This window comes from Eucyclogobius newberryi, unplaced genomic scaffold, assembly GCF_026437365.1.
Source record: "Eucyclogobius newberryi isolate DKJ021-1_F unplaced genomic scaffold, fEucNew1.0.hap1 SCAF_15, whole genome shotgun sequence".
In the NCBI taxonomy this organism is placed as follows: Eukaryota; Metazoa; Chordata; class Actinopteri; order Gobiiformes; family Gobiidae; genus Eucyclogobius; species Eucyclogobius newberryi.
Window position 1 is genome coordinate 32208255 of NW_027315779.1, and position 25175 is coordinate 32233429.

Genomic DNA, 25175 nt, shown 5'->3' on the forward strand with positions numbered 1-25175 from the left:
GTGATTATCCATCTGGAACTCGCTCTCGGCATCGTCTCCATCAATTATTGATTTATTTTAGGAGCTAATTCCAATTCCCTACAAGGAATAAATGAAGCAGGAAGTGGAGCTCCGCAGTTTTAAGGCAATTGGAACTAGCCGTAAAAAATAGCCTATTTTATTCCCACAGAAGATGAATGAAAAGAGAGGTTTAACGCCACCTACTGTCTTCAAAGTATTTGTTTTACACGTGACTATAAAAAAGGAGAGAGAGAGAACGAGGGTTAGGGGGCAGCTGAATGCTTTTATTGTGAAGAACGCGCTTTAAATGTGAAGTACTTCCCGCTCACGTCACAGGTCACATGACGGGTCACGCGCTTGTTGTTGTCACGTGACTGTTTGCCTGTTTGGTGGTCAGAGATGAGCGTTTCTGTGGACATCAAACTGAAGAGAGCCAACAAAGTGTACCATGAAGGGGTGAGTGCCCGCGCCTGGGGGCCACTTTGTGACAGGTCCCGGGCCCCACTTTGTGACAGGTCCCGGGCCCCACTTTGGTCCCGGGCCCCACTTTGTGACAGGTCCCGGGCCCCACTTTGGTCCCGGGCCCCACTTTGTGACAGGTCCCGGGCCCCACTTTGGTCCCGGGCCCCACTTTGGTCCCGGGCCCCACTTTGTGACAGGTCCCGGGCCCCACTTTGTGACAGGTCCCGGGCCCCACTTTGGTCCCGGGCCCCACTTTGTGACAGGTCCCGGGCCCCACTTTGGTCCCGGGCCCCACTTTGTGACAGGTCCCGGGCCCCACTTTGGTCCCGGGCCCCACTTTGGTCCCGGGCCCCACTTTGTGACAGGTCCCGGGCCCCACTTTGTGACAGGTCCCGGGCCCCACTTTGTGACTGGTCCCGGGCCCCACTTTGTGACAGGTTCCGGGCCCCACTTTGGTCCCGGGCCCCACTTTGTGACAGGTCCCGGGCCCCACTTTGGTCCCGGGCCCCACTTTGGTCCCGGGCCCCACTTTGGTCCCGGGCCCCACTTTGTGACAGGTCCCGGGCCCCACTTTGGTCCCGGGCCCCACTTTGGTCCCGGGCCCCACTTTGTGACAGGTCCCGGGCCCCACTTTGTTCCCGGGCCCCACTTTGTGACAGGTCCCGGGCCCCACTTTGTGACAGGTCCCGGGCCCCACTTTGTGACAGGTCCCGGGCCCCACTTTGGTCCCGGGCCCCACTTTGTGACAGGTCCCGGGCCCCACTTTGTGACAGGTCCCGGGCCCCACTTTGTGACAGGTCCCGGGCCCCACTTTGTGACAGGTCCCGGGCCCGTGTGAGACCTGACGCTGTATCTCGTCTGTGCCTTTGAGGTTTCACACAAACACTGCACATTTGCAGAGAATACTTGAAGAATGTATAATCTAACTATTTAAAACAAGAACACACAGAGCTACACACATGATGTTGCTCTTATTTAATGTCCAAATGCAGCTTAATACACTTATGTTACACTTATGTTATGTTACACTTATGTTACACTTATGTTGCACTTATGTTATGTTACACTTATGTTATGTTACACTTATGTTACACTTATGTTGCACTTATGTTATGTTACACTTATGTTACACTTATGTTTGTAGCTGTGGCTTCAGAAGTAACGTGTCATCAACAAGGAAATGTTCATTGCTTTGGTGGTAAAAAAAAACAAAGTGCTGATATAATTCAAGATCATTATTCTTATCAAATGGACTTAGAATGTGATCTTCCATGTGTTATAAGTGAGTGTGCAGTGTGCTGCTGTGTCCTGCAGGAGGTGCTGAGCGGAGTGATTGTGCTGCAGTGTAAAGAGCCCCTCCCTCACCATGGCATCTTCTTGAGCATGGAAGGCCTGGTCAACCTGCAGCTCAGCTCCAAGAGTGTGGGCGTGTTCGAGGCCTTCTACAACTCTGTCAAGGTAACACACTCACTAACACTGATGGGGTACTCCTAATGGTGTGTGTGTGTGTGTGTGTGTGCGTGTGCGTGTGCGTGCGCGTGCGCGTGCGTGTGCGTGTGCGTGCGCGTGCGTGTGTGTGCGCGTGCGTGTGCGTGCGCGTGCGCGTGTGCGTGTGCGTGTGCGTGTGTGTGTGCGTGTGCGTGTGTGTGTGTGTGTCCTGCAGGACAGAGCAGAGCTGGTGCTCAGACAGTTATGGTGGAGACAATGTTTCACAAACAGGAATAGTTGATGACTCTATTGATGTGACTGTCAGATTGTTAAAGAAAATCGCATGAAAAGCATTGATATGTTGAAAGAATCCTTGGACACTTAAACAAAGCAACACCAACTCTTAACTGTTTATTAAAGCATATCAATTATATTTCTTTAATCCTCTCAAAATTATATACATTTATTACAGATTACAAACACTCCGGACACTCTGAACACTCGAGGACTGTTCCACTACAAGTACAAATGATTCAAATGTTACTATGTTAAATGGAACAAACTTCTAGCCACCACTCCATTCTATAATAATATTGAAAATAATTCATATAGAAATATGTACTGACTAAGGACAATTTAAACCACAGATACCAGCCCTAACCACCGGACACTTTTACTTGAGTATTATAAAGTAAAAGCCTCTTCTCTTGTCCTTGCAGCCCATTCCTCTCCTGAGCAGCAGCATCGAGGTGGCGCGCTCTGGGAAGATCCCTCCAGGGAAGACCGAGATCCCCTTTGAGTTCCCGCTGCAGGCCAAAGGCAACAAGGTCCTGTACGAGACCTACCACGGGGTCTTCGTCAACATCCAGGTCCACACACTTTAATGACCTTTAACTACAATCACATCTTTGGAGTTGAATAATGGCGTTTGTGAAAAATTATTTAAAGTTTGTTTATTTTTTTAATTTTTAAAATATTAAACAAAGCAACAAAAAATACAGAACACAAACTAAGCTATATAAAGAATGAGTGAAGTTAAGTTTGTTTATTTGTGCCGACAGAAGAACTTTGTGTCAGTTTTCGTTGCATGTGAGAAATATGAACCAGATCAACAAATCCAACAGTTAAACTGTGAATTCTACCTCGACCTCTGACCTCAGCCTTAGTTTAGGCAAGTCAATGTGTATACAAGGCAATTCAAAGTGCTTCACACAACAGGGAAAGATTGATTTCAATTCACAAAACGGATAAAGACAAAGATTTCCCAGTATTGCGCAGACTGACTAGTCACCCGGCTGCACCCTGCTGCACACTGCTGCACCCTGCTGCACCCTGCTGCACCCTGCTGCACCCTGCTGCACCCTGCTGCTGATACTTGCCTTTAAAATCTCCTTTTCACCCACAAAATGAGGGGCAAGACACTGTAAGAGATGAGTAAATGTGGAAAAAGCAGGGGGGAGGCCTCTGAAGTTAAATACTCAAAGCTGAAGGAGCACCAGCACCACACAGCTGAACCCCAGTGAGAACTCTCTGGGCGGGAGAGATGAGAGAGGCCCTTATGTTGCCTGAAACGCAGCGTGGCATCATGGGAAATGAGGTCAGGGCTGGGAACAACGGCCCCCGACTCCATAGAATGGAAGTCAAAATACTGGAGAAGAAACTGGGAGGAGGTGGTGGAGTGAGGGTGCAGAGGTGGAGTGAGGGTGCAGATGTGGAGTGAGGGTGCAGAGGCGGAGAAGTGAGGGTGCAGAGGTGGTGGAGTGAGGGTGCAGAGGCGGAGAAGTGAGGGTGCAGAGGCGGAGAAGTGAGGGTGCAGAGGTGGAGTGAGGGTGCAGAGGAGGAGGAGTGAAGGTGCAGAGGAGTGAGGGTGCAGAGGAGGAGGAGTGAGGGTGCAGAGGAGGAGGAGTGAGGGTGCAGAGGCGGAGAAGTGAGGGTGCAGATGTGGAGTGAGGGTGCAGAGGAGGAGGAGTGAGGGTGCAGAGGAGGAGGAGTGAGGGTGCAGAGGAGGAGGAGTGAGGGTGCAGAGGCGGCGGAGTGAGGGTGCAGAGGAGGAGGAGTGAGGGTGCAGAGGAGGAGGAGTGAGGGTGCAGAGGCGGAGAAGTGAGGGTGCAGAGGAGGAGGAGTGAGGGTGCAGAGGAGGAGGAGTGAGGGTGCAGAGGAGGAGGAGTGAGGGTGCAGAGGAGGAGTGAGGGTGCAGAGGCGGCGGAGTGAGGGTGCAGAGGCGGCGGAGTGAGGGTGCAGAGGGCGAAGACCTGATCTTCACCAAGATGGTCCTGGGATCAGTTTATTCAACTGGTTTCCTCACTGGGGAATTCTTGGAAAGATCAGATGGAATGATTGTGGCTTTAATGCCACAGTGTGGAACATTTAATTAACTTATTCAAAATAAACTAAATGTAATTCTTCCTTAAGAGCAGATAAAAGCTGAAATGATCTTGTGTAACCCTCTGTGTCCTCAGTACACGCTGCGCTGTGATGTGAAGCGCCCCCTCCTGGCCAAAGACCTGAGCCGCACCTGTGAGTTCATCGTGCACAGTCAGGTGATGCAGACTCCGCCCTCACACACAAATGAGATAGTGACAATTTAAGAGATATATATAATCATCATATCATCATCAATATAAGATCTTTGTGCGAGCGCCGTAGTTCTTTCCTCTCGCACAGTGTGCCACCTCCATCCTTCAACCTCAACCCACTTTGTTTACCTCAGACATCTCCAGAAACAAGTGAAACTGAGTACATTTTAAAACAGTGTCAGCTCTAAGTTCACTTATTTGGTTAGAATGACTCTTTTGTGGCTCTGACCCAAATAAGATGTTCCATCATTACTTCTATAAACATGTGACAACAGGCCCCGGTCTTCCCTGCTTTATTGTTTAGTTTGCTTATTTCTTTATTCCTTTGTTTGTTTCTTGCAGCCGCAGAAAGCCAAAGTGTCGGCGTCTCCGGTGTCGTTCAGCATCACCCCGGACACGCTGCAGAACAGCAGAGAGGTGGGTGCTGCCGCTCACCCTGAACCATTCAACACATCACACATGTTCACACAGGATTGGTCCACTACAGCCAGAACGCTTCTTCTTCTTCAGGTTTAGGTTCTATTTGTTTGCTCAAAAGCACCTGTGCTCCATGTGAGGAACCTAAAGCATCATGAATCTGTCACCATACGGCCCTGTCCCAGGTTACGGGACAACATATGTTTTATTCAAAACTATCCAATCAGCCAATCCAAACAGAAATAAGCTCAGCACAGAAAAGCGCCATCCGCGGTGCAGACTCACCAGGGTGGACGAAGACGCAGAGGACAAAACTTTACAGTTGGCCCATGTGTTATGTGAAACGCGGCATGACATGGCATGAGGTGAGGGCTGAGGTGAGAGGTGAGAGGTGAGAGGTGAGAGGTGAGAGGTGAGAGGTGAGATGTGAGAGGTGAGAGGTGAGAGGTGAGAGGTGAGGGCTGAGGTGAGAGGTGAGGGCTGAGGTGAGGTGAGGTGAGGTGAGGTGAGGGCTGAGGTGAGAGGTGAGAGGTGAGAGGTGAGAGGTGAGATGTGAGAGGTGAGGGCTGAGGTAAGAGGTGAGGGCTGAGGTGAGGTGAGGTGAGGTGAGGTGAGAGGTGAGAGGTGAGTCTGAAGGTGGGAGTAGCAGCAGGCGAGTTGCTGAGGCAGAGCAGTGTATCTCAGACATTATGGATGAGTTACAGGAGCTGAAAGTCGTAATGGTGAAACTGCGAGCGGAGAACAAGACTATGAAGACAATAATTCAGTTTTTTGGAGTCCAGATCCTGCAGAAACTCATGGCTGTCCCGAGGGGACAACACTGAGAGCTTTCTTGAAATTGTGATCCGAGAACTTGGGAGATGGACTCACTATAGCCTAGAGAGCACACCGTCCTGGCCAAAAACATATGGAGCTGATAAGCTACAAGGTCTGATAATGAGGGTTCTTATCCACCATGAAGGAGAACGTCATGAAGGTTACAAAAGTTAAAGTTAAAGTTCTTCGCCCAATTTACCATATTCCAAACGAGACTCGTCAGCAACGAGAATTCACCACCTCTGTGAGAAAGAGGAGACAACCAAGGCCGTTTGTTTTGTAAAAAAACAGCTCAAAGCAGAGGCAGAAATGTTCCTCAGCAAAATGCAAAACACAGAACTTAACATCAAGAAGTGGATCTACCAACATAAGTAAGTTAAAGTTAAACATTTCTATTATTTTGAAGAGAGTGATGAGTATAATCGACCAGTTTTTGGCATCTGACTTCATTACATCTTAAAAAATAAAGCATTACTGTGGAGAAAATACATGCTTTATATGTTTGAGTTGTTGATTGAACACATAGTTGGGAGCTCCATGTTGGATAGATGTTCATGTTCACGCGTGTGACAGGAACACGTGTGGTAAATGTGGACATTTTACGGAAAGCGGTGGAGGAGTGTCTGGAGAGGTGGTGTAGTAGGCTGGAGAGGTGGTGTAGAAGGCTGGAGAGGTGGTGTAGTAGGCTGGAGAGGTGGTGTAGTAGGCTGGAGAGGTGGTGTAGTAGGCTGGAGAGGTGGTGTAGAAGGCTGGAGAGGTGGTGTAGTAGGCTGGAGAGGTGGTGTAGAAGGCTGGAGAGGTGGTGTAGTAGGCTGGAGAGGTGGTGTAGTAGGCTGGAGAGGTGGTGTAGAAGGCTGGAGAGGTGGTGTAGTAGGCTGGAGAGGTGGTGTAGAAGGCTGGAGAGGTGGTGTAGTAGGCTGGAGAGGTGGTGTAGTAGGCTGGAGAGGTGGTGTAGTAGGCTGGAGAGGTGGTGTAGAAGGCTGGAGAGGTGGTGTAGAAGGCTGGAGAGGTGGTGTAGTAGGCTGGAGAGGTGGTGTAGTAGGCTGGAGAGGTGGTGTAGTAGGCTGGAGAGGTGGTGTAGAAGGCTGGAGAGGTGGTGTAGTAGGCTGGAGAGGTGGTGTAGAAGGCTGGAGAGGTGGTGTAGTAGGCTGGAGAGGTGGTGTAGTAGGCGAGGTGGTGTAGTAGGCTGGAGAGGTGGTGTAGAAGGCTGGAGAGGTGGTGTAGAAGGCTGGAGAGGTGGTGTAGTAGGCTGGAGAGGTGGTGTAGTAGGCGAGGTGGTGTAGTAGGCTGGAGCCCTTCTCTTTTGTTTCATGTTTGTGTAGTTCTTGTGTTTTATGTTCAACTAGAGGTAGTAGGATAAATTATGAGTAGCATGCTTTAATGTTAACGGCGTATTGAACTCAAAACATCAAGAACATTAACACTAATTACAATAGAAGTGGCAAGGGCCCTGACGCACACAACAGAACACACACTGTTGCTTTACATTTTCTCATCGCACTTCTGACACCACATGTTGCAGGCTCACTACAAAAACACAATGGCCGAGTCCAAAAGTTCAGTTTGGGCGGTTTATTTTGTCCCAAAATTGTGAAAACCCTGCTCAGGTGCTGCTCAGGTGCTGCTCAAGTGCTGCTCAAGTGCTGCTCAGGTGCTGCTCAGGTGCTGCTCAGGTGCTGCTCAGGTACTGCTCAGGTGCTGCTCAGGTGCTGCTCAGGTGCTGCTCAGGTGCTGCTCAGGTGCTGCCTCAGGTGCTGCCTCAGGTGCTGCTCAGGTGCTGCTCAGGTGCTGCTCAGGTGCTGCTCAGGTGCTGCTCAGGTGCCCTCCCAGGGGCATTACATAACCAAAATACAATTACAAAAAGAACACCATTTTCCCCAAAGTAATACTCAAAGAATATTCCCAAAATTATCCAAAACTTTACCCAGCCGTTCCTTCAATGAATGGACGCCCAGATCAAGAGTAAATAACTAAATATTTATGATCACATGATCATTCATACTGTGTAGAACTGTACAATATACTGCGCCCTCTTCACGTGGCGCTTCAGAAAGATCAATATCGTGACTTATCAGCTTCATACCTTTTTTGGCCAAACTTGTGTGTTCTCTCTATAAGAGGATCACAAATCCAGTCCCTGAGAAAAGTTCCAGGATCAGTCTCTGGAAAACCCTCAGTGTTGTCATCCTCCTCACCTTCCTCCCCCTCCTCCCCCTCCTCCTTCCAGCTCTGACGGCCTCTGCCTGTCTCCTGTTCTCCGCAGAAGGACACACTTCCTAAGTTCCTGATCCGTGGACATCTGGACGCCACCTCGTGTGTGATCAGCCAGCCTCTGAGCGGAGAAGTGGTGGTCGAGCACTCCGACATTGCAGTCAAGAGCATTGAGCTGCAGCTGGTGCGTGTGGAGACCTGTGGTAGGTCCTCACGGAGCCTTGGGAGACCTGTGGTAGGTCCTCCTGGGGCCTTGGAGACCAGTGGTAGGTCCTCACAGGGCCTTGGAGACCAGTGGTAGGTCCTCACGGGGCCGTTTAGACCTGTGGTAGTTCTTCCTGGGCAGTGGAGACCTGTGGTAGGTCCTCATGGGGCCTTGGAGACCTGTGGTAGGTCCTCACGGGGCCTTGGAGACCTGTGGTAGGTCCTCACGGGGCCGTGGAGACCTGTGGTAGGTCCTCACGGGGCCTTGGAGACCTGTGGTAGGTCCTCACGGGGCCTTGGAGACCAGTGGTAGGTCCTCACGGGGCCGTTTAGACTTGTGGTAGGTCCTCACGGGGCCTTGGAGACCTGTGGTAGGTCCTCACGGGGCCGTTTAGACCTGTGGTAGGTCCTCACGGGGCCTTGGAGACCTGTGGTAGGTCCTCACGGGGCCGTTTAGACCTGTGGTAGGTCCTCACGGGGCCTTGGAGACCTGTGGTAGGTCTTCACGGGGCCGTTTAGACCTGTGGTAGGTCCTCACGGGGCCTTGGAGACCTGTGGTAGGTCCTCACGGGGCCGTGGAGACCTGTGGTAGGTCCTCACGGGGCCTTGGAGACCTGTGGTAGGTCCTCACGGGGCCGTTTAGACCTGTGGTAGGTCCTCACGGGGCCTTGGAGACCTGTGGTAGGTCTTCACGGGGCCGTTTAGACCTGTGGTAGGTCCTCACGGGGCCTTGGAGACCTGTGGTAGGTCCTCACGGGGCCGTGGAGACCTGTGGTAGGTCCTCACGGGGCCTTGGAGACCTGTGGTAGGTCCTCACGGGGCCGTTTAGACCTGTGGTAGGTCCTCACGGGGCCTTGGAGACCTGTGGTAGGTCTTCACGGGGCCGTTTAGACCTGTGGTAGGTCCTCACGGGGCCTTGGAGACCTGTGGTAGGTCCTCACGGGGCCGTGGAGACCTGTGGTAGGTCCTCACGGGGCCTTGGAGACCTGTGGTAGGTCCTCACGGGGCCTTGGAGACCTGTGGTAGGTCCTCACGGGGCCTTGTAGACCTGTGGTAGGTCCTCACGGGGCCTTGGAGACCTGTGGTAGGTCTTCACGGGGCCGTTTAGACCTGTGGTAGGTCCTCACGGGGCCTTGGAGACCTGTGGTAGGTCCTCACGGGGCCGTGGAGACCTGTGGTAGGTCCTCACGGGGCCTTGGAGACCTGTGGTAGGTCCTCACGGGGCCTTGGAGACCTGTGGTAGGTCCTCACGGGGCCTTGTAGACCTGTGGTAGGTCCTCACGGGGCCTTGGAGACCTGTGGCAGCAGATCTAGAACTAGACCTGGTCCTGAACTGAGCTTAAAGAACATCTTGAACAGAAACACAGAATCTGAACAGGACATTAAGGTCTTTACCCTCAAATATGCGCAGCTTAAACACACGTTTTCAGTTTTTTTACGATATATGTTTTAAACATGAAAGAACAAAAACAAACAAACTTGTTCATGGTGTGGAGGGAGGCGGAGCCATCTTTACTATGCAAATACTGCATAGTCAAGTTATGTAAAGACCTCAACCAATACCATAAATAAACCCTTATGCTCTTTGGGGAATGGGAAAATATTTTTTATGAATAACTTGTCAACATTTTTGTAATATTTGAGTCAAAGAGCGTCCTCTTCTTCCTCTGGTGACTGTCTTCTCTTCGTCCTCTGGGTGACCGTCTTCTCTGCGTCCTCTGGGTGACCGTCTTGTCTCCGTCCTCTGCCTGTGCGTCCAGGCTGTGCTGAGGGCTATGCCAGAGATGCCACAGAGATCCAGAACATTCAGATCGCAGAGGGCGACGTGTGCCATGGTGTGTCCATCCCCGTGTACATGGTCTTCCCCCGCCTCTTCACCTCCCCCACCCTGGAGACCACCAACTTCAAAGTGGGTGAGTGTGGGACCAAAGAATGTGGGACTGGGACTGGAGCATTAATGCAGTCGAGATGAGACCAACCAAGACCAACCAAGACCAACCAAGCTTGTGACTTGCAGTGTGATCAGGACACACTATGTTTCTGATTATTACACGAGAAGAGCAACACGACTGCAGCTCACCAGTGGTGGAAAGTACCGTATTTTCCGAAGAATAAGTCGCACCAGCCAAAAAATGCATAATAGAGAAGAGAAAAACATATATAAGTCGCATTTTTTGGGAAAAGTTATTTGATGAAACAAATAATAGTAATAAAGACCAAGAACAGACATTTCCTCTTGAAATGCAGTTTAAAATAATAAGAGATGAGAGAACATGGTGAATAGGTGTACGTATGCTAACGCTAACACCTTCAGCTACATGACGTATGCTAATGACGTATGCTAACGCTAACACCTGCAGCTACATGACGTATGCTAACGCTAACACCTGCAGCTACATGACGTATGCTAATGACGTATGCTAACGCTAACACCTTCAGCTACATGAGGCACAGACAGAACTGTGGTAAGTGTCTGGTATGTTAACGTAACATATGAACAGTTATTCAGATAACTATAGCATAAAGAACATGCTAACAAGTTTACCAAAGCATCAGTTTTACCCCAAATCACTAAATCCACTGAATTCTTCTTCCTCTGTGTCACTTCTAAACAACTCCAAAACTCCAGAGGAAGAGGAAGTGCAGATTCTTCTTCTGCATCGTTTAAGGGCCGTTCACACCGCAGCGTCCAAAGCGTCCAGAGCGTCCAGTTCAAAGTCCATGTGGCGTCTTGGGCGTCCTGCGTTTTTGCGGCGCAAATCCTGCGTTTGAGCGTCGAAAGCGTGTCCAGAGCGTCCAGAGCGTCCAGAGCGTCCGACGCAGGAAAGTTGGACAAAGCTCAACTTTTCTGCGTCGGACGCGGCGCAGCAGCCAATCAGAGATGACGCTCCAGTGACTTACTATTAAACTCACAAAGACATGACAGAAATCACAAAACAGTTTAAGGTCCATGTTTAGTCCTGACTCTGGCACCAGCAGGAGGCCGGTCCATGTTTAGTCCTGACTCTGGCACCAGCAGGAGGCCGGTCCATGTTTAGTCCTGACTCTGACACCAGCAGGAGGCCGGTCCATGTTTAGTCCTGACTCTGGCACCAGCAGGAGGCCGGTCCATGTTTAGTTCTGACTCTGGCACCAGCAGGAGGCCGGTCCATGTTTAGTCCTGACTCTGGCACCAGCAGGAGGCCGGTCCATGTTTAGTCCTGACTCTGGCACCAGCAGGAGGCCGGTCCATGTTTAGTCCTGACTCTGGCACCAGCAGGAGGCCGGTCCATGTTTAGTCCTGACTCTGACACCAGCAGGAGGCCGGTCCATGTTTAGTCCTGACTCTGACACCAGCAGGAGGCCGGTCCATGTTTAGTCCTTACTCTGACACCAGCAGGAGGCCGGTCCATGTTTAGTCCCGACTCTGGCACCAGCAGGAGGCCGGTCCATGTTTAGTCCTGACTCTGGCACCAGCAGGAGGCCGCTCCATGTTTAGTCTTGACTCTGGCACCAGCAGGAGGCCGGTCCATGTTTAGTCCTGACTCTGGCACCAGCAGGAGGCCGGTCCATGTTTAGTCCTGACTCTGGCACCAGCAGGAGGCCGCTCCATGTTTAGTCCTGACTCTGGCACCAGCAGGAGGCCGGTCCATGTTTAGTCCTGACTCTGGCACCAGCAGGAGGCCGGTCCATGTTTAGTCCTGACTCTGGCACCAGCAGGAGGCCGGTCCATGTTTAGTTCTGACTCTGGCACCAGCAGGAGGCCGGTCCATGTTTAGTCCTGACTCTGGCACCAGCAGGAGGCCGGTCCATGTTTAGTCCTGACTCTGGCACCAGCAGGAGGCCGGTCCATGTTTAGTCCTGACTCTGGCACCAGCAGGAGGCCGGTCCATGTTTAGTCCTGACTCTGGCACCAGCAGGAGGCCGGTCCATGTTTAGTCCTGACTCTGGCACCAGCAGGAGGCAGTTTCTGCTTTTGTTGGTGGAGTTCAAGTACAAATAATGATTCAATATTTGTATTTTCTCCTCAGAGTTTGAAGTGAACATCGTCATTGTGCTTCAGGACGATCACCTCATCACAGAGAACTTCCCCCTGAAGCTGTGCAGAGTCTGATCTGCTCCTCAGACGCTTCCAACACTCAAGAGACGGGACAGACTGGACCATGCGGGAGGAGCCACGCAGGAGGGACCCCCAGAGTCCCCCAGAGACCCCCAGAGTCCCCCAGAGACCCTCAGAGTCCCCCAGAGACCAGAAGTGTGCCCAGGAGGACTTGTTACTACACTTTTGGCTTCCTCTTTCCCTGCCACTCCCAGGATCAGTTTTCTTTTTCTTCTTAAAATATATATATATATATATATTTTTTTTTTTCTTCAATTTTTGAAATATATAAAAATAAAAACGAGAAACAGGACCAAAATAATAATAGAAATAATAATGAAAAAAATCATAAAGATGACACAGTTCAGTTCCACTTAGTCCAAAGTTTATTCAATTTGTCAAGTCATTTTTCCATTTGTCTGAGGTTCATCCAGTCCTTGGGTCTTGGTGAGGTTCATCCAGTCCTTGGGTCTTGGTGAGGTTCATCCAGTCCTTGGGTCTTGGTGAGGTTCATCCAGTCCTTGGGTCTTGGTGAGGTTCATCCAGTCCTTGGGTCTTGGTGAGGTTCATCCAGTCCTTGGGTCTTGGTGAGGTTCATCCAGTCCTTGGGTCTTGGTGAGGTTCATCCAGTCCTTGGGTCTTGGTGAGGTTCATCCAGTCCTTGGGTCTTGGTGAGGTTCATCCAGTCCTTGGGTCTTGGTGAGGTTCATCCAGTCCTTGGGTCTTGGTGAGGTTCATCCAGTCCTTGGGTCTTGGTGAGGTTCATCCAGTCCTTGGGTCTTGGTGAGGTTCATCCAGTCCTTGGGTCTTGGTGAGGTTCATCCAGTCCTTGGGTCTTGGTGAGGTTCATCCAGTCCTTGGGTCTTGGTGAGGTTCGTGTCTCTGTGAAAGTACATTCCAGAAGTATCCATGGGTTGTGTCCATGGCAGGAGTTCAGAGCGATGGAAACGTCAAAAACAATCTGCAGAGTTTTGTGAACTTCAGTTCCAGAACATGTGACAGAGGTTTTCCTCCTGGTGGCGCTGTTTCTCCAACAGTCACATTTCCTTGTGAATAATGAGACCTTCATGAGGCTACACCAAATAAATTGTATGTTTGCTGTAACCCGAGTCAACATTTTTCATCTGGGTCGGGCGGTAGGCAAAGTCTTCTTCTTTTTTACTTTGAAGGCAAAAAAAAGATCCAAATTTTGCCATTTTTTGAGTCGGAGTGACCACCAGGGGTCAGACTTTAACGGTCAATGACGGAAAACATCTCTCTCAACCCGATCAGGAGACTAAATCTCACGATTTTAAGACATTTCAATCGACCTTTTGTACGCCGCTATCCTTTATTTTGGTAGCAAAGGCGAGCGGGGGAACATGCGGGGGACACGGGCGTCGCCATGTTTGTTGTGATGACGCTACTGGGCGTGTGTCAATCCCAGAATGCATTGCGTAAAACACCCTGACAGAGCCTGGCATGTCCTATGGACACTAGAGGCGCCGACAGAGGTGGTGGTTGTCTTGCAATGGAATGCGCGTAGTCTTCGTGCTAATGGCCAGGAATTTAAGCATTTTGTCTCTACCTTGTTGAACAAGCCTCACGTTATGTGTGTGCAGGAGACTTGGTTACAACCTAGGTGGGGTTTTGGGATACAAGGGTATGTGTGTGTAAGGAATGATAGGGAGCAGAGTAGAGGCGGAGGTGTGGCTGTGTTTGTCCGAGATGACCTAAATTACGTTGTTGTCAGTGTGAGTAAAGCGCCGGAGGCTCTGGTGGTAAGGGTCTGGCTGGGTGGTGAAGCTGTTACTGTGGTTAACCTTTATAATCCGTGTGGTGAGTTAACGTTAGAGTCCTTACATAGTATCGGTAAGGATGTTCGGGGAAAGGCCGTGTGGTGTGGGGATTTTAATGTGCATAGCGCTTTGTGGGGCGGTAGTGGTACCGATAGGTATGGGCAGGTGGTAGAGGGTTTTATCAATCAAAGGGAGTTGGTTTGTCTGAATGATGGGAGTGGGACCCGCTATGATATGGGGACCGGTACGGAAAGTGCAATAGATCTTACGCTTGTGTCCAAGGAGTTAGCTGGTGTTTGTAGTTGGGAGGTTCTTGGTAATCTTTCTTTTGGTAGCGATCACTATCTAGTCCGCACCGAGATTGGCTTTGGGAGCTGTGTGGTCAGGGGGACGAGGATCCAGAGGTGGCAGTTGGCAAGGGCGAACTGGGGGGCTTTCCTGAGGAAAGCTGATGATGGTTCTAGGGTTCTGCGGGAAGGAGGATTGACTCAGGTGGATGTTCTCAATAGTGCAATTGTCTCGCTCATCACACAGTCAGCGGTAGGCACGATTCCTAAGAGTGGTGGTAGTGGACATAGGAAGCGGGTGCCGTGGTGGAATGAAGCATGTGGTTATACTGTTAGGGCGAGAAATGCGGCGTTTCGCCGGCTAAGGGTTACCCACACTGAGGGTGCCCTCATTGACTACAAGAGGGCCCGCGCTGTTGTGCGGAAAACTGTAAGAACGGCCAAGAGTGCCTATTGGAGGCGGTATTGTTCCAAAATTGGGAGAGAAACGCGTCTCGGGGATGTTTGGGGGATGATTAAGCGGATGCATGGGGTTGAGCCGTCATGGGACCCCGGTCCTAATACTGAATGGTGTTGAAGCAGTCAGCGACGTTGACAAAGCTGAACTGTTGGCCAGCACCTTTGTATCGGTGCACAGCTCTGACAATCTCTCACCTGCGGAAAGGCACTACAGGGAGAGTACTTTGGCCCAGAATTCTGAGCTGATTGGGCACCAGCCTTCGACTCAAGATGATCTTGACCTTCCGTTTAGTTTGTTTGAGCTAAGGAGAGCACTTTCTAAGGCGAAACAGACAGCCCCGGGTAAAGATGAGGTGTGCTATGACATGCTCTCTCATTTGACTGATGACACGCTTGGGCTAGTCCTGGGTCTTTTCAACCGTGTTTGGGATTCAGGTTGTGTTCCATCTGCGTGGAAACAGTCTACGGTGGTGCCGGTTCTGAAGCCGGGTAGGCCAGCGTCTGACCCTTCAAGTTATAGGCCGATTGCCTTGACGTCGCAGCTCGGGAAAACGATGGAGCGCATGGTTACCGAGCGGTTGGATTACTTCTTGGAGAGTCAGGGTTTGCTTCCCGCGCACCAGAGTGGTTTCCGTAGGGGCAGGAACACCATGGATTCTGTGTTGTGTTTGGAATCTGATATCCAGCTGGCCAGGGCTCAGAAAGAAAAGGTTATTGCGGTGCTCTTTGATGTGGAGAAGGCGTACGATATGGTTTGGAAGGATGGGCTCCTCATTAAGCTGCGGAAGTGTGGTGTGAAGGGTAAACTGTTTAACTGGGTCCAGAGCTTTCTGTCTGGCCGGCGTATCCAAACCAGAGTGGGCGCTGCTTACTCTGGGGTCTGTGAGGTAGAGAATGGGATCCCGCAGGGGAGTGTGTGTAGCCCTATCTTGTTCAATGTTATGATTAAGGACATCTTTGACGACGTGGATGGGTCTGTTGGGAGGAGCCTTTATGCTGACGATGGCGCTCTATGGGTGAGAGGGAGGAATCTCCGGTTTTACGAGGCGAAACTGCAAAGGGCAATACAGCAGGTGGAGCAGTGGACCCTGAAGTGGGGGTTTAAACTGTCCGTACGGAATTCTAAAGTGATCTGTTTCTTCAATGGGCATAGGGACGTCTCCCTTCGACTGCATGGGCAGGTGCTCGAACAGGTCAGGGAGGTGAGGTTCTTGGGGGTCACCTTTGACGAGAGGCTTAGTTGGCGTCAGCACATTGATGAGGTCAGTGGTAAATGCAAAAGGGTGAATAACTTGCTTCGTTGTCTATCCGGCCAGGACTGGGGGGCCAGCAGAAGGTCGCTCCTGGGTATTTATCGGGCCGTCATGAGGGCGGCTATTGATTATGGCTGTATAGCCTACATGTCTGCGGCTGAGACTAACTTAAAGAAGCTTGATGTGGAGCAAGCCCAGGCCTTGCGCATCTGCTGTAGGGCTTTTAGGACCTCCCCTGTCTCGGCGCTGCAGGTTGAGTTGGGGGAATTGCCGTTGCGGCTCCGGAGGCTAGAACTTCTGTTGGCTTACTGGGTGAATGTGCAAGGTCATACGAGCTCTCACCCGGTGAGGGACTTTCTCAGGGTTGATGGGGGGCAGAGTGAGGCTGGCGGTATGGTTTTTAGCCAGGTAGGAAATGCGAAGGCGCGGCTTGCGGGGGTTGGTGATCTGCGTGTGAGCCCGTCGGTGGCTTTGTCTGCTATAGCTCCGTGGAAGTTTGTCCCGGCTCCTGTTGATGTTAGCTTGCATGGCAAGCTTAGAGGAGTCGCTGGGAGGGCACCGCAGTTTGCCGTTCAAGCGATCATTGATAAGCACTCAGGTGATGTGTTTATTTATACCGACGGGTCTAGGGATCCTGAGAGTGGGCGTACTGGCGCCGCTTATTTTGTGCCTGACCTGGGGCTGGCGGTCAAGAGGAGGTTGACAGATCGCCTTTCTGTTTTCACGTCGGAACTCATAGCGATACGGTTGGCATTGGAATGGGCGGAATCTGCTTTGCAGTGTTGCGGCATTGTGGTGGCCTCTGACAGCCTTTCTGCATTGCAAAGCATTAAATCTGGGAATCAGGAATTTTGGAGCCACTGTGTTACTGGACGGCATCTCTATCACATACAGGGTAGTGTGGGTCCTTGCGGGTCTATGGGCAGGAACGCGTGGGAGGAAAGGGCCTTCGCCCGCATGAGGATTGGCCATGCTGGACTCAATTGGTCACTGAGTAGGATAGGCAAGCATCCGACCGGTCTGTGTGGTCGCTGTCGGGTGCCAGAGACTGTCGAGCATGTGCTGATTTGCTGTGAGGCTTATGATAGAGAAAGGGCCGGGTTGGCCTTGTGGTTTCGGAATAATGGGCGGGAGTTCAATCTGCGGAACGTTCTTGCGATCCAGTCACAGGGTTTGTGTCAGGCTGTGGTTGCTTACTTATGTCCGGTCTGGTGGTCGAAGACGTTCTGGACGGCGTGGAGGAGCAGCCTTTTCTGGCTGCACGTGCCCGGAAACATAAAAAGTCCCTTAGCTCGTCCGAGGGTTCTGGGAATGAGCAGCAGGATGAGGCTGAAGCTATTGATATCCGGAGTGAGAGCAGAGACTGTAAGGTGATCATAAAGCGTGCACAGCATAGTGCATCCTTTAAGGAGTGGAATTCAGTGGCATTGTCAAAGAGCCTAACTGTAGCTGTGGGAGTGATCAAGAGTGCGAGTGTCCTTAGAGATGGCTCGCTGCTGGTCGTGTGCAAGGACGCGGCTCAGCAACGGAAGGCGATTGGAACTAAACGTCTGGGTGGAAAGGACATTCTTGTGTCTGATGCTGAAAGAAACACGGTCAGAGGAGTTATCGTAGGTGTCCCTACAGCGACGTCTGTGGATGAAGTTAAGGAGAATTTGACTGGAGCTAAGGTGGTGGACGCTAGGCGGTTGAAGGTGACCCGGTCTGGGGTAAGATGTGACAGCTTGTCGGTAATGGTAACACTTGAAGGGAGGTGCCTGCCTAGTAAGGTGTTCATTGGGTTCATGTGCCATGACGTTAGGCCATATGTTCCACCGCCCCTGCGTTGCTTTAAGTGCCAGCGCTTTGGGCATATTGCAGCGGTCTGTAGAGGGAGGCAAAGATGTGGTAAATGTGCAGGAGATCACGAGTATGGGAAGTGTGACGTGGGAGCAAAACTGAAGTGCTGTAACTGTGGGGAAGAACATAGCTCTGCCTACGGGGGATGCAGGTTTAGCAAAAGAGCTGCTGAGGTGCAGAAAATAAAGGTCTCTCAAGGTGTATCCTATGCAGATGCAGTCAAGAAAGTTTCAAGTAACGAGTTTAGAGTAAATACAGAGAGAGGAGCCAGCGCTGCTCCCAGTCAGGGCGAAATGAGAAAGGCCAGCGTGGCTCCCAAGAAGTGTGAAGGTTTCAAGAGTGGAGGTCCCAAGTGTGCAGGTTCCAGAATTAATGAGAATACCCTGGTTGTGGATAGAGAGGATTTTGTATCTTTATGGTGGATGTTGTAAACTGTGCTGCTCAGGCTCAAAGCAGAACTGAAAGGATCAGGATCATTGCTAAAGCTGCAGGGAGATTCCTTGGAACAAAGGAGCTTGATTGGGCAGATATAGAAAACAGGCTAAAGGCGCTAAATGGGAGTCGGAGTGATGGGGGTCTGCTTGTGGGGAGTCAGAGTGATCAGAGTGACGAGATGGGGGTGGGGGTGGTCTCCTGTCCTCGTCCAGTCTCGTAGACGCACGGCTACCAAGCAGCGACATCAGTGGACATATTAAAGCCTATAGAATGAAGCCTAAAGAATAAAGCTGTACGGTGGAAGCACCGAACGTCAAAGAAGGAGAGGAAGATGAAGAAGAGTCTCCCTGGAATAAAGCCGGTTGTTGTTGTTGTTGTTGTTGTTGTTGTTTTATGGCGGTTGGCATCCAAGTGTTGCATTACCGCCAGACTTTATTCCTCAGACTTTTCCTGAAACAACAACAACTATTCTAGTCACAAAGACATATCATGACCTCATGAGCTTTGTAACACCAAAGCAATGGAAGGAGTACTTTTACGGACTACGACAGAGTCTGAGGACTACGAAACGTCTGAGGAATAAAGTCTGGCGGTAATGCAACACTCGGATGCCAACCGCCATAAAACAACAACAACAACAACAACAGCAAAGCAAATTGTTTAAGGCAATTTATTGTCATTAACTCGTGGTCTGTTTCGTTACAGACTCATGTGGGGGACTATGCAGACGTTATCTGTGCTTTAAGGATGAAAGATAGGATAACAAGTGTGATAAAAATATTCAACACGGTGGTTTAGGGAAGTCCGGTCGGTGAGTCGGCGAAATAATAATATTTCAGTCGGCTAGTTTCACACTGTGTCGGTCGGGTTACGGCAAACAGACTCAGCCTGAGGTCATGAGGTCATGAAATTCCCTCCAGATGTGATTGAGTGGTTTCTCACTCTGTTAAACCTTCTCTTTCCCGTTTGTTTTTAATACGTTGATATAATATAGATATTATTCCACTTGAAAGTTCTGATTTAAAAGCCTTAATAAAGATACTCGTCATTACTTTTGTCTCAGATCTGAACACTGTCTTTTCATTATTCAAAACAAGAGGAATTCACGTCACGGATCAAAGCAAAAGGAGTTTGCCACGTGAGCATCACACGGCCCCTCCCTCCTTTTTAGCTTTAACTCTTGTAAACTTGACCTCTAAAACAGCCGGCGTTGACCCTTTACAGATCTTTAGACAGGAGCATGAGCCGGGGCGGGGCGGGGCTTGTGTGTGCACATGTGCCGTTCAATGAGCACACATTGGAACAATGTTTCTGTTTCGCATCCTCACAACCACAGTGATGTTTCATAAGTTGTAATAAAGTCAGATGCCCTAACGCAGATCACACAACCACCAGCCGTCTCAGAAATGTCCCAGAAAGTGTCCATCACATGAATTCACCTGCTCCATAATAGTTCCATCTCTTACCGTTTTTACCTCCATAAGTCGCCACAAGAACTGCTGGAAATGGAAAACCAGGCCTCAGTCGTGTCTTCTTGAATTCCTCAGACGCAGTGGAACTTCACTCGTTGCTGTTGGACTTGGAGGAGACGTCTTGTTGTCTCTGAACTGGACTTGGAGACGTCTTGTTGTCTCTGAATTGGACTTGGAGGAGACGTCTTGTTGTCTCTGAACTGGACTTGGAGAAGTCTTGTTGTCTCTGAACTGGACTTGGAGGAGACGTCTTGTTGTCTCTGAACTGGACGTCTTCATGACGCAGTGACATCATCAGGCCTCGATATCAGGCTCATCCAGGATCTTGCTCTTCATCGTTCTCTGCAGTTTCTTCACCTTCGCTCAAACGTTCAGTGTCAGCATCTCGCCCCCCACCACCTCCTCCTCCTCCTCCTCCACCACCACCACCTCCTCTTCCTCCTCCACCACCTCCTCCTCCTCCACCACCTCCTCCTCCTCCTCTGCGTGGACCCAGTGAGTCCGGCTCATCTGCCTCTCTTCAGGAGCCACGTTAGCATTAGCATCATTAGCTTGTGAGGGTCTGAGCGGTGCAGCTGTGCACCAGACGCACAGATCTGGGATCAGTTTGTATTAATGACAAAAGGCCAAATATGAACTTCTATGAATAGATTTTAATAAACAATAAAATTATGTAGAATATTAAAATAAAGAGTTCAGTGTGATTAACAAGTTGAAATAAAAATCTCAAAACTAAAAGATGTGATTCAGAGGTCTCCGGGAAGACAGTCTCAGATGTGTCTCTTGGAAGACAGTCTCAGACGTACCTCCGGGAGGACAGTCTCAGACATATCTCCGGGAGGACAGTCTCAGACATCTCCGGGAGGACAGTCTCAGACATATCTCCGGGAGGACAGTCTCAGACATATCTCCGGGAAGACAGTCTCAGACGTATCTCCGGGAGGACAGTCTTAGACGTATCTCCGGGAGGACAGTCTCAGATATATCTCCGGGAGGACAGTCTCAGACATATCTCCGGGAGGACAGTCTTAGACGTATCTTCAGGAGGACAGTCTCAGACGTATCTCCGGGAGGACAGTCTTAGATATATCTCCGGGAGGACAGTCTCAGACATATCTCCGGGAGGACAGTCTCAGACATCTCCGGGAGGACAGTCTCAGACATATCTCCGGGAGGACAGTCTCAGACATATCTCCGGGAAGACAGTCTCAGACGTATCTCCGGGAGGACAGTCTTAGACGTATCTCCGGGAGGACAGTCTCAGATATATCTCCGGGAGGACAGTCTCAGACATATCTCCGGGAGGACAGTCTTAGACGTATCTCAGGCGTATCTTCAGGAGGACAGTCTCAGACGTATCTCCGGGAGGACAGTCTCAGACGTATCTCCGGGAGGACAGTCTCAGACGTATCTCCGGGAGGACAGTCTCAGACGTATCTCCGGGAGGACAGTCTCAGACGTATCTCCGGGAGGACAGTCTCAGACGTATCTTCAGGAGGACAGTCTCAGACGTATCTCCGGGAGGACAGTCTTAGATATATCTCCGGGAGGACAGTCTCAGACATATCTCCGGGAGGACAGTCTCAGACGTATCTCCGGGAGGACAGTCTCAGACGTATCTCCGGGAGGACAGTCTCAGACGTATCTCCGGGAGGACAGTCTCAGACGTATCTCCGGTAGGACAGTCTCAGACGTATCTCCGGGAGGACAGTCTCAGACGTATCTCCGGGAGGACAGTCTCAGACGTATCTCCGGGAGGACAGTCTCAGACGTATCTCCGGGAGGACAGTCTCAGACGTATCTCCGGGAGGACAGTCTCAGACATATCTCCGGGAAGACAGTCTCAGACGTATCTCCGGGAGGACAGTCGGCCAGTCTCAGATGTGTCTCTTGGAGGACAGGGCAGGAAAGTCCTCTGGCATCAGGGTGTGCTCTCGGCAGGTGGGGCAGGTGTTCTGCTCCTTCAGCCACGAGCGGATGCACTGGAACAAACACATGAGGGTCAGAGGGAGGAGTCAAAACAATGCAAAGGTCGGCAGGTCACCAGGGAGAGGTCATCGTGTCACATAAATGATCAGTATTCTGGTTGATCATGTCTAACACATTCATGAAACATCTGCCTCTTGTGGATGCGTTTGATTCATTTGGTCAGATTTAGTCATAATTGATGGTGTTATTGGTTTACATTTGAGCACAATATCAAATCAAATCAAATCAAATCTATCCTGCTCAGACTCAAAGGAAATCATTCTAACGGCAGAACTTTATGTTTAACTGGTTATTGTCCTAATAAATGAAGGAAATGTGCTGTAAAATCCTCTTTGTAAATGACACTTTGCTGAGTGAATGCTGCAGGTGAATGTGGAGCCGCACCTCCTTGTGGAAGCTGTGTCTGCAGTCCAGCACACACATGTCCTCCTCACTCATGTCGTCATGGCAGATGATGCACGGGTCCTCCGAGTTCAGCTGCAAAACCACAACAGTCAGTCTGCCCCAGGGCAGCTGTGGCTACATCAGCATTTACCATCGCACACATCCCAGGGTGTCAACTGTTCTGTGACTGAAGTATTACAATAAGTAATTTAACTTGTGACTGAGTAAAACTGATGTCGCTCCAGCTTGTGTTGTTTTCATCTGGCATATCTGACCTAGTACAAACACTTCTGTTCCCATGGCAACCGCTGTGCCGTGGTGCTGTCTTCACACAGGAGCCTGTGCGGTGCAGAGTCTGCGTTTAGCTCTAAACCCACGCTCCTGACTCACCGAGACGCTCACACTTTATTTGTGTGGAAAAGATTGTAAAAAAACCTTCATGTTCTGCTCTGTCAGAGGAGCTGTCCATGGTCCATGATGTTCAACCTTCAACTGATGGAGCTGGTCAAACCACAGTGTGTGTGAATGTGTTAATACTGTGTGTGAGTCGGGACTTCATTTTACACAACTCTGTATCTCACAGTTCCTCCCGTGGAGCAAAACACACTTTTGAAATTAAATCATGTTATGAACTTTTAATGATTTTAAAGCACTGGTCAAAGACGACCGTCAGTGCCAAAGCACCTGTTTGATATAATATTGTATGTGTAAATGTGTTTTTATGTATTGGTTTAACTTTATTTGTGTTTTATTAGCGTTTTATTATCCCGTCTTTGTTCTTTACATTGTGTCGTGTTTTAGGTCCATGAAAAACTTTTCTCATTGGGTTTTTCCTGTATAAATAAATAAAAAGAATGAATCCCAGTCATTCCCGGTCTCCACTGGTGGGGCCCCTTCTCCACTGGTGGGGCCCCTTCTCCACTGGTGGGGCCCCTTCTCCACTGGTGGGGCCCCTTCTCCACTGGCGGGGCCCCTTCTCCACTGGCGGGGCCCCTTCTCATCTTCTACATTCTCTCACTTCTAATGATTTGTCTATTAACTGAAAACATATTTTGTAAATGAACCACATTCAGAATCCTTTTGTCCTTTCATCTTTAGCCAAGTCCATACTCACGGCGTTGGTGTGAGGGGCCATGTGAGGGGCCCTGTGAGGTTCCTGTGGCTGCCAGGCAGATGCAGTGCTTCCTAACGGAGGGGCCGCACATGCACCAGGGGCCCCTTTAGCGGTGGACCTGCTCCTCTCCTGAAATGACACAGCGTGAGCGGGATTTAATGCCAGACTGTGGAATATTCTGTCTACATGATGTTGTAGAGGGCCGTCTCAGCAGAGCGGCCCCACAACATCACAGGAAGGACCCGAGGCCCCACAACATCACAGGAAGGACCCGAGGCCCCACAACATCACAGGAAGGACCCGAGGCCCCACAACATCACAGGAAGGACCCGAGGCCCCACAACATCACAGGAAGGACCCGAGGCCCCTCCTGCTGGTGATGTACACGTACCTCCTGCTGGTGATGTACACGTACCTCCTGCTGGTGATGTACATGTACCTCCTGCTGGTGATGTACACGTACCTCCTGCTGGTGATGTACACGTACCTCCTGCTGGTGATGTACACGTACCTCCTGCTGGTGATACACACGTACCTCCTGCTGGTGATGTACAAGTACCTCCTGCTGGTGATACACATGTACCTCCTGCTGGTGATGTACAAGTACCTCCTGCTGGTGATGTACATGTACCTCCTGCTGGTGATATACATGTACCTCCTGCTGGTGATGTACATGTACCTCCTGCTGGTGATACACACGTACCTCCTGCTGGTGATGTACAAGTACCTCCTGCTGGTGATACACATGTACCTCCTGCTGGTGATGTACAAGTACCTCCTGCTGGTGATGTACACGTACCTCCTGCTGGTGATATACATGTACTTCCTGCTGGTGATGTACACGTACCTCCTGCTGGTGATATACATGTACCTCCTGCTGGTGATGTACATGTACCTCCTGCTGGTGATATACATGTACCTCCTGCTGGTGATGTACATGTACCTCCTGCTGGTGATATACACGTACCTCCTGCTGGTGATGTACATGTACTTCCTGCTGGTGATGTACACGTACCTCCTGCTGGTGATACACACGTACCTCCTTCTGGTGATGTACACGTACCTCCTGCTGGTGATGTACACGTACCTCCTGCTGGTGATGTACACGTACCTCCTGCTGGTGATGTACACGTACCTCCTGCTGGTGATGTACACGTACCTCCTGCTGGTGATGTACACGTACCTCCTGCTGGTGATATACACGTACCTCCTGCTGGTGATGTACACGTACCTCCTGCTGGTGATATACACGTACCTCCTGCTGGTGATATACACGTACCTCCTGCTGGTGATATACACGTACCTCCTGCTGGTGATGTACACGTACCTCCTGCTGGTGATGTACACGTACCTCCTGCTGGTGATGTACACGTACCTCCTGCTGGTGATGTACACGTACCTCCTGCTGGTGATGTACACGTACCTCCTGCTGGTGATGTACACGTACCTCCTGCTGGTGATGTACACGTACCTCCTGCTGGTGATGTACACGTACCTCCTGCTGGTGATGTACATGTACCTCCTGCTGGTGATACACACGTACCTCCTGCTGGTGATGTACAAGTACCTCCTGCTGGTGATATACATGTACCTCCTGCTGGTGATATACATGTACCTCCTGCTGGTCCAGGATGAGCTGGCTGACCCCGCCCACCACGTCCTGCAGGCCCAGGTTCTGGAGACTGCCAGTGGACCAGCGGAACCTTTGAATGAGGCCAGTGAGCTCTGACCTGCAGCACACGCACGGGTCACAAAGGATTGTATGAAACAGACTGAAATGACAGCTTTCAGCAGTGTCCCTGAGCTAGTTAAATCTCATTTTTAAAAATGGTTTAAAATGTTTATTTCATTTTCCTGTGGGGGTACAGAGTCTGTATCATGATTATTTTGGGGGTCCTGGTCTGGGAACCCCTGCTCTCAATGAACCATGTAGTGAGTAAAACATGAGCAACGATAAAGAAATGATTCCATTG

General features: G+C 50.5%; 3 protein-coding genes across 3 annotated transcripts in view; 2 read left to right on the plus strand and 1 right to left on the minus strand.

Annotated features, from left to right (window-relative positions):
• ccdc15 (coiled-coil domain containing 15) overlaps positions 1 to 25175 on the plus strand; it is a 123959-nt gene that overhangs the window by 17022 nt on the left and 81762 nt on the right. The gene's annotated exons all lie outside the window — the stretch shown is intronic.
• vps26c (VPS26 endosomal protein sorting factor C) lies at positions 354 to 12236 on the plus strand. Its single transcript, XM_072447002.1, has 8 exons — positions 354 to 456; positions 1777 to 1920; positions 2610 to 2759; positions 4350 to 4430; positions 4809 to 4883; positions 7963 to 8113; positions 9875 to 10027; positions 12125 to 12236. Exons 1-8 carry the CDS (start codon positions 400 to 402, stop codon positions 12205 to 12207), a joined length of 894 nt encoding a protein of 297 aa, XP_072303103.1. The 5' UTR covers positions 354 to 399; the 3' UTR covers positions 12208 to 12236.
• ttc3 (tetratricopeptide repeat domain 3) overlaps positions 21459 to 25175 on the minus strand; it is a 55650-nt gene continuing 51933 nt past the window's right edge. The window contains exons 42-45 of the mRNA XM_072446979.1: positions 24818 to 24932; positions 23203 to 23331; positions 22089 to 22181; positions 21459 to 21697 (exon numbers count right to left, since the gene is read on the minus strand). Coding sequence (XP_072303080.1) covers positions 21593 to 21697; positions 22089 to 22181; positions 23203 to 23331; positions 24818 to 24932 — 442 coding nt within the window. The 3' untranslated portion in view covers positions 21459 to 21592. The remainder of the gene's footprint in view (positions 21698 to 22088; positions 22182 to 23202; positions 23332 to 24817; positions 24933 to 25175) is intronic.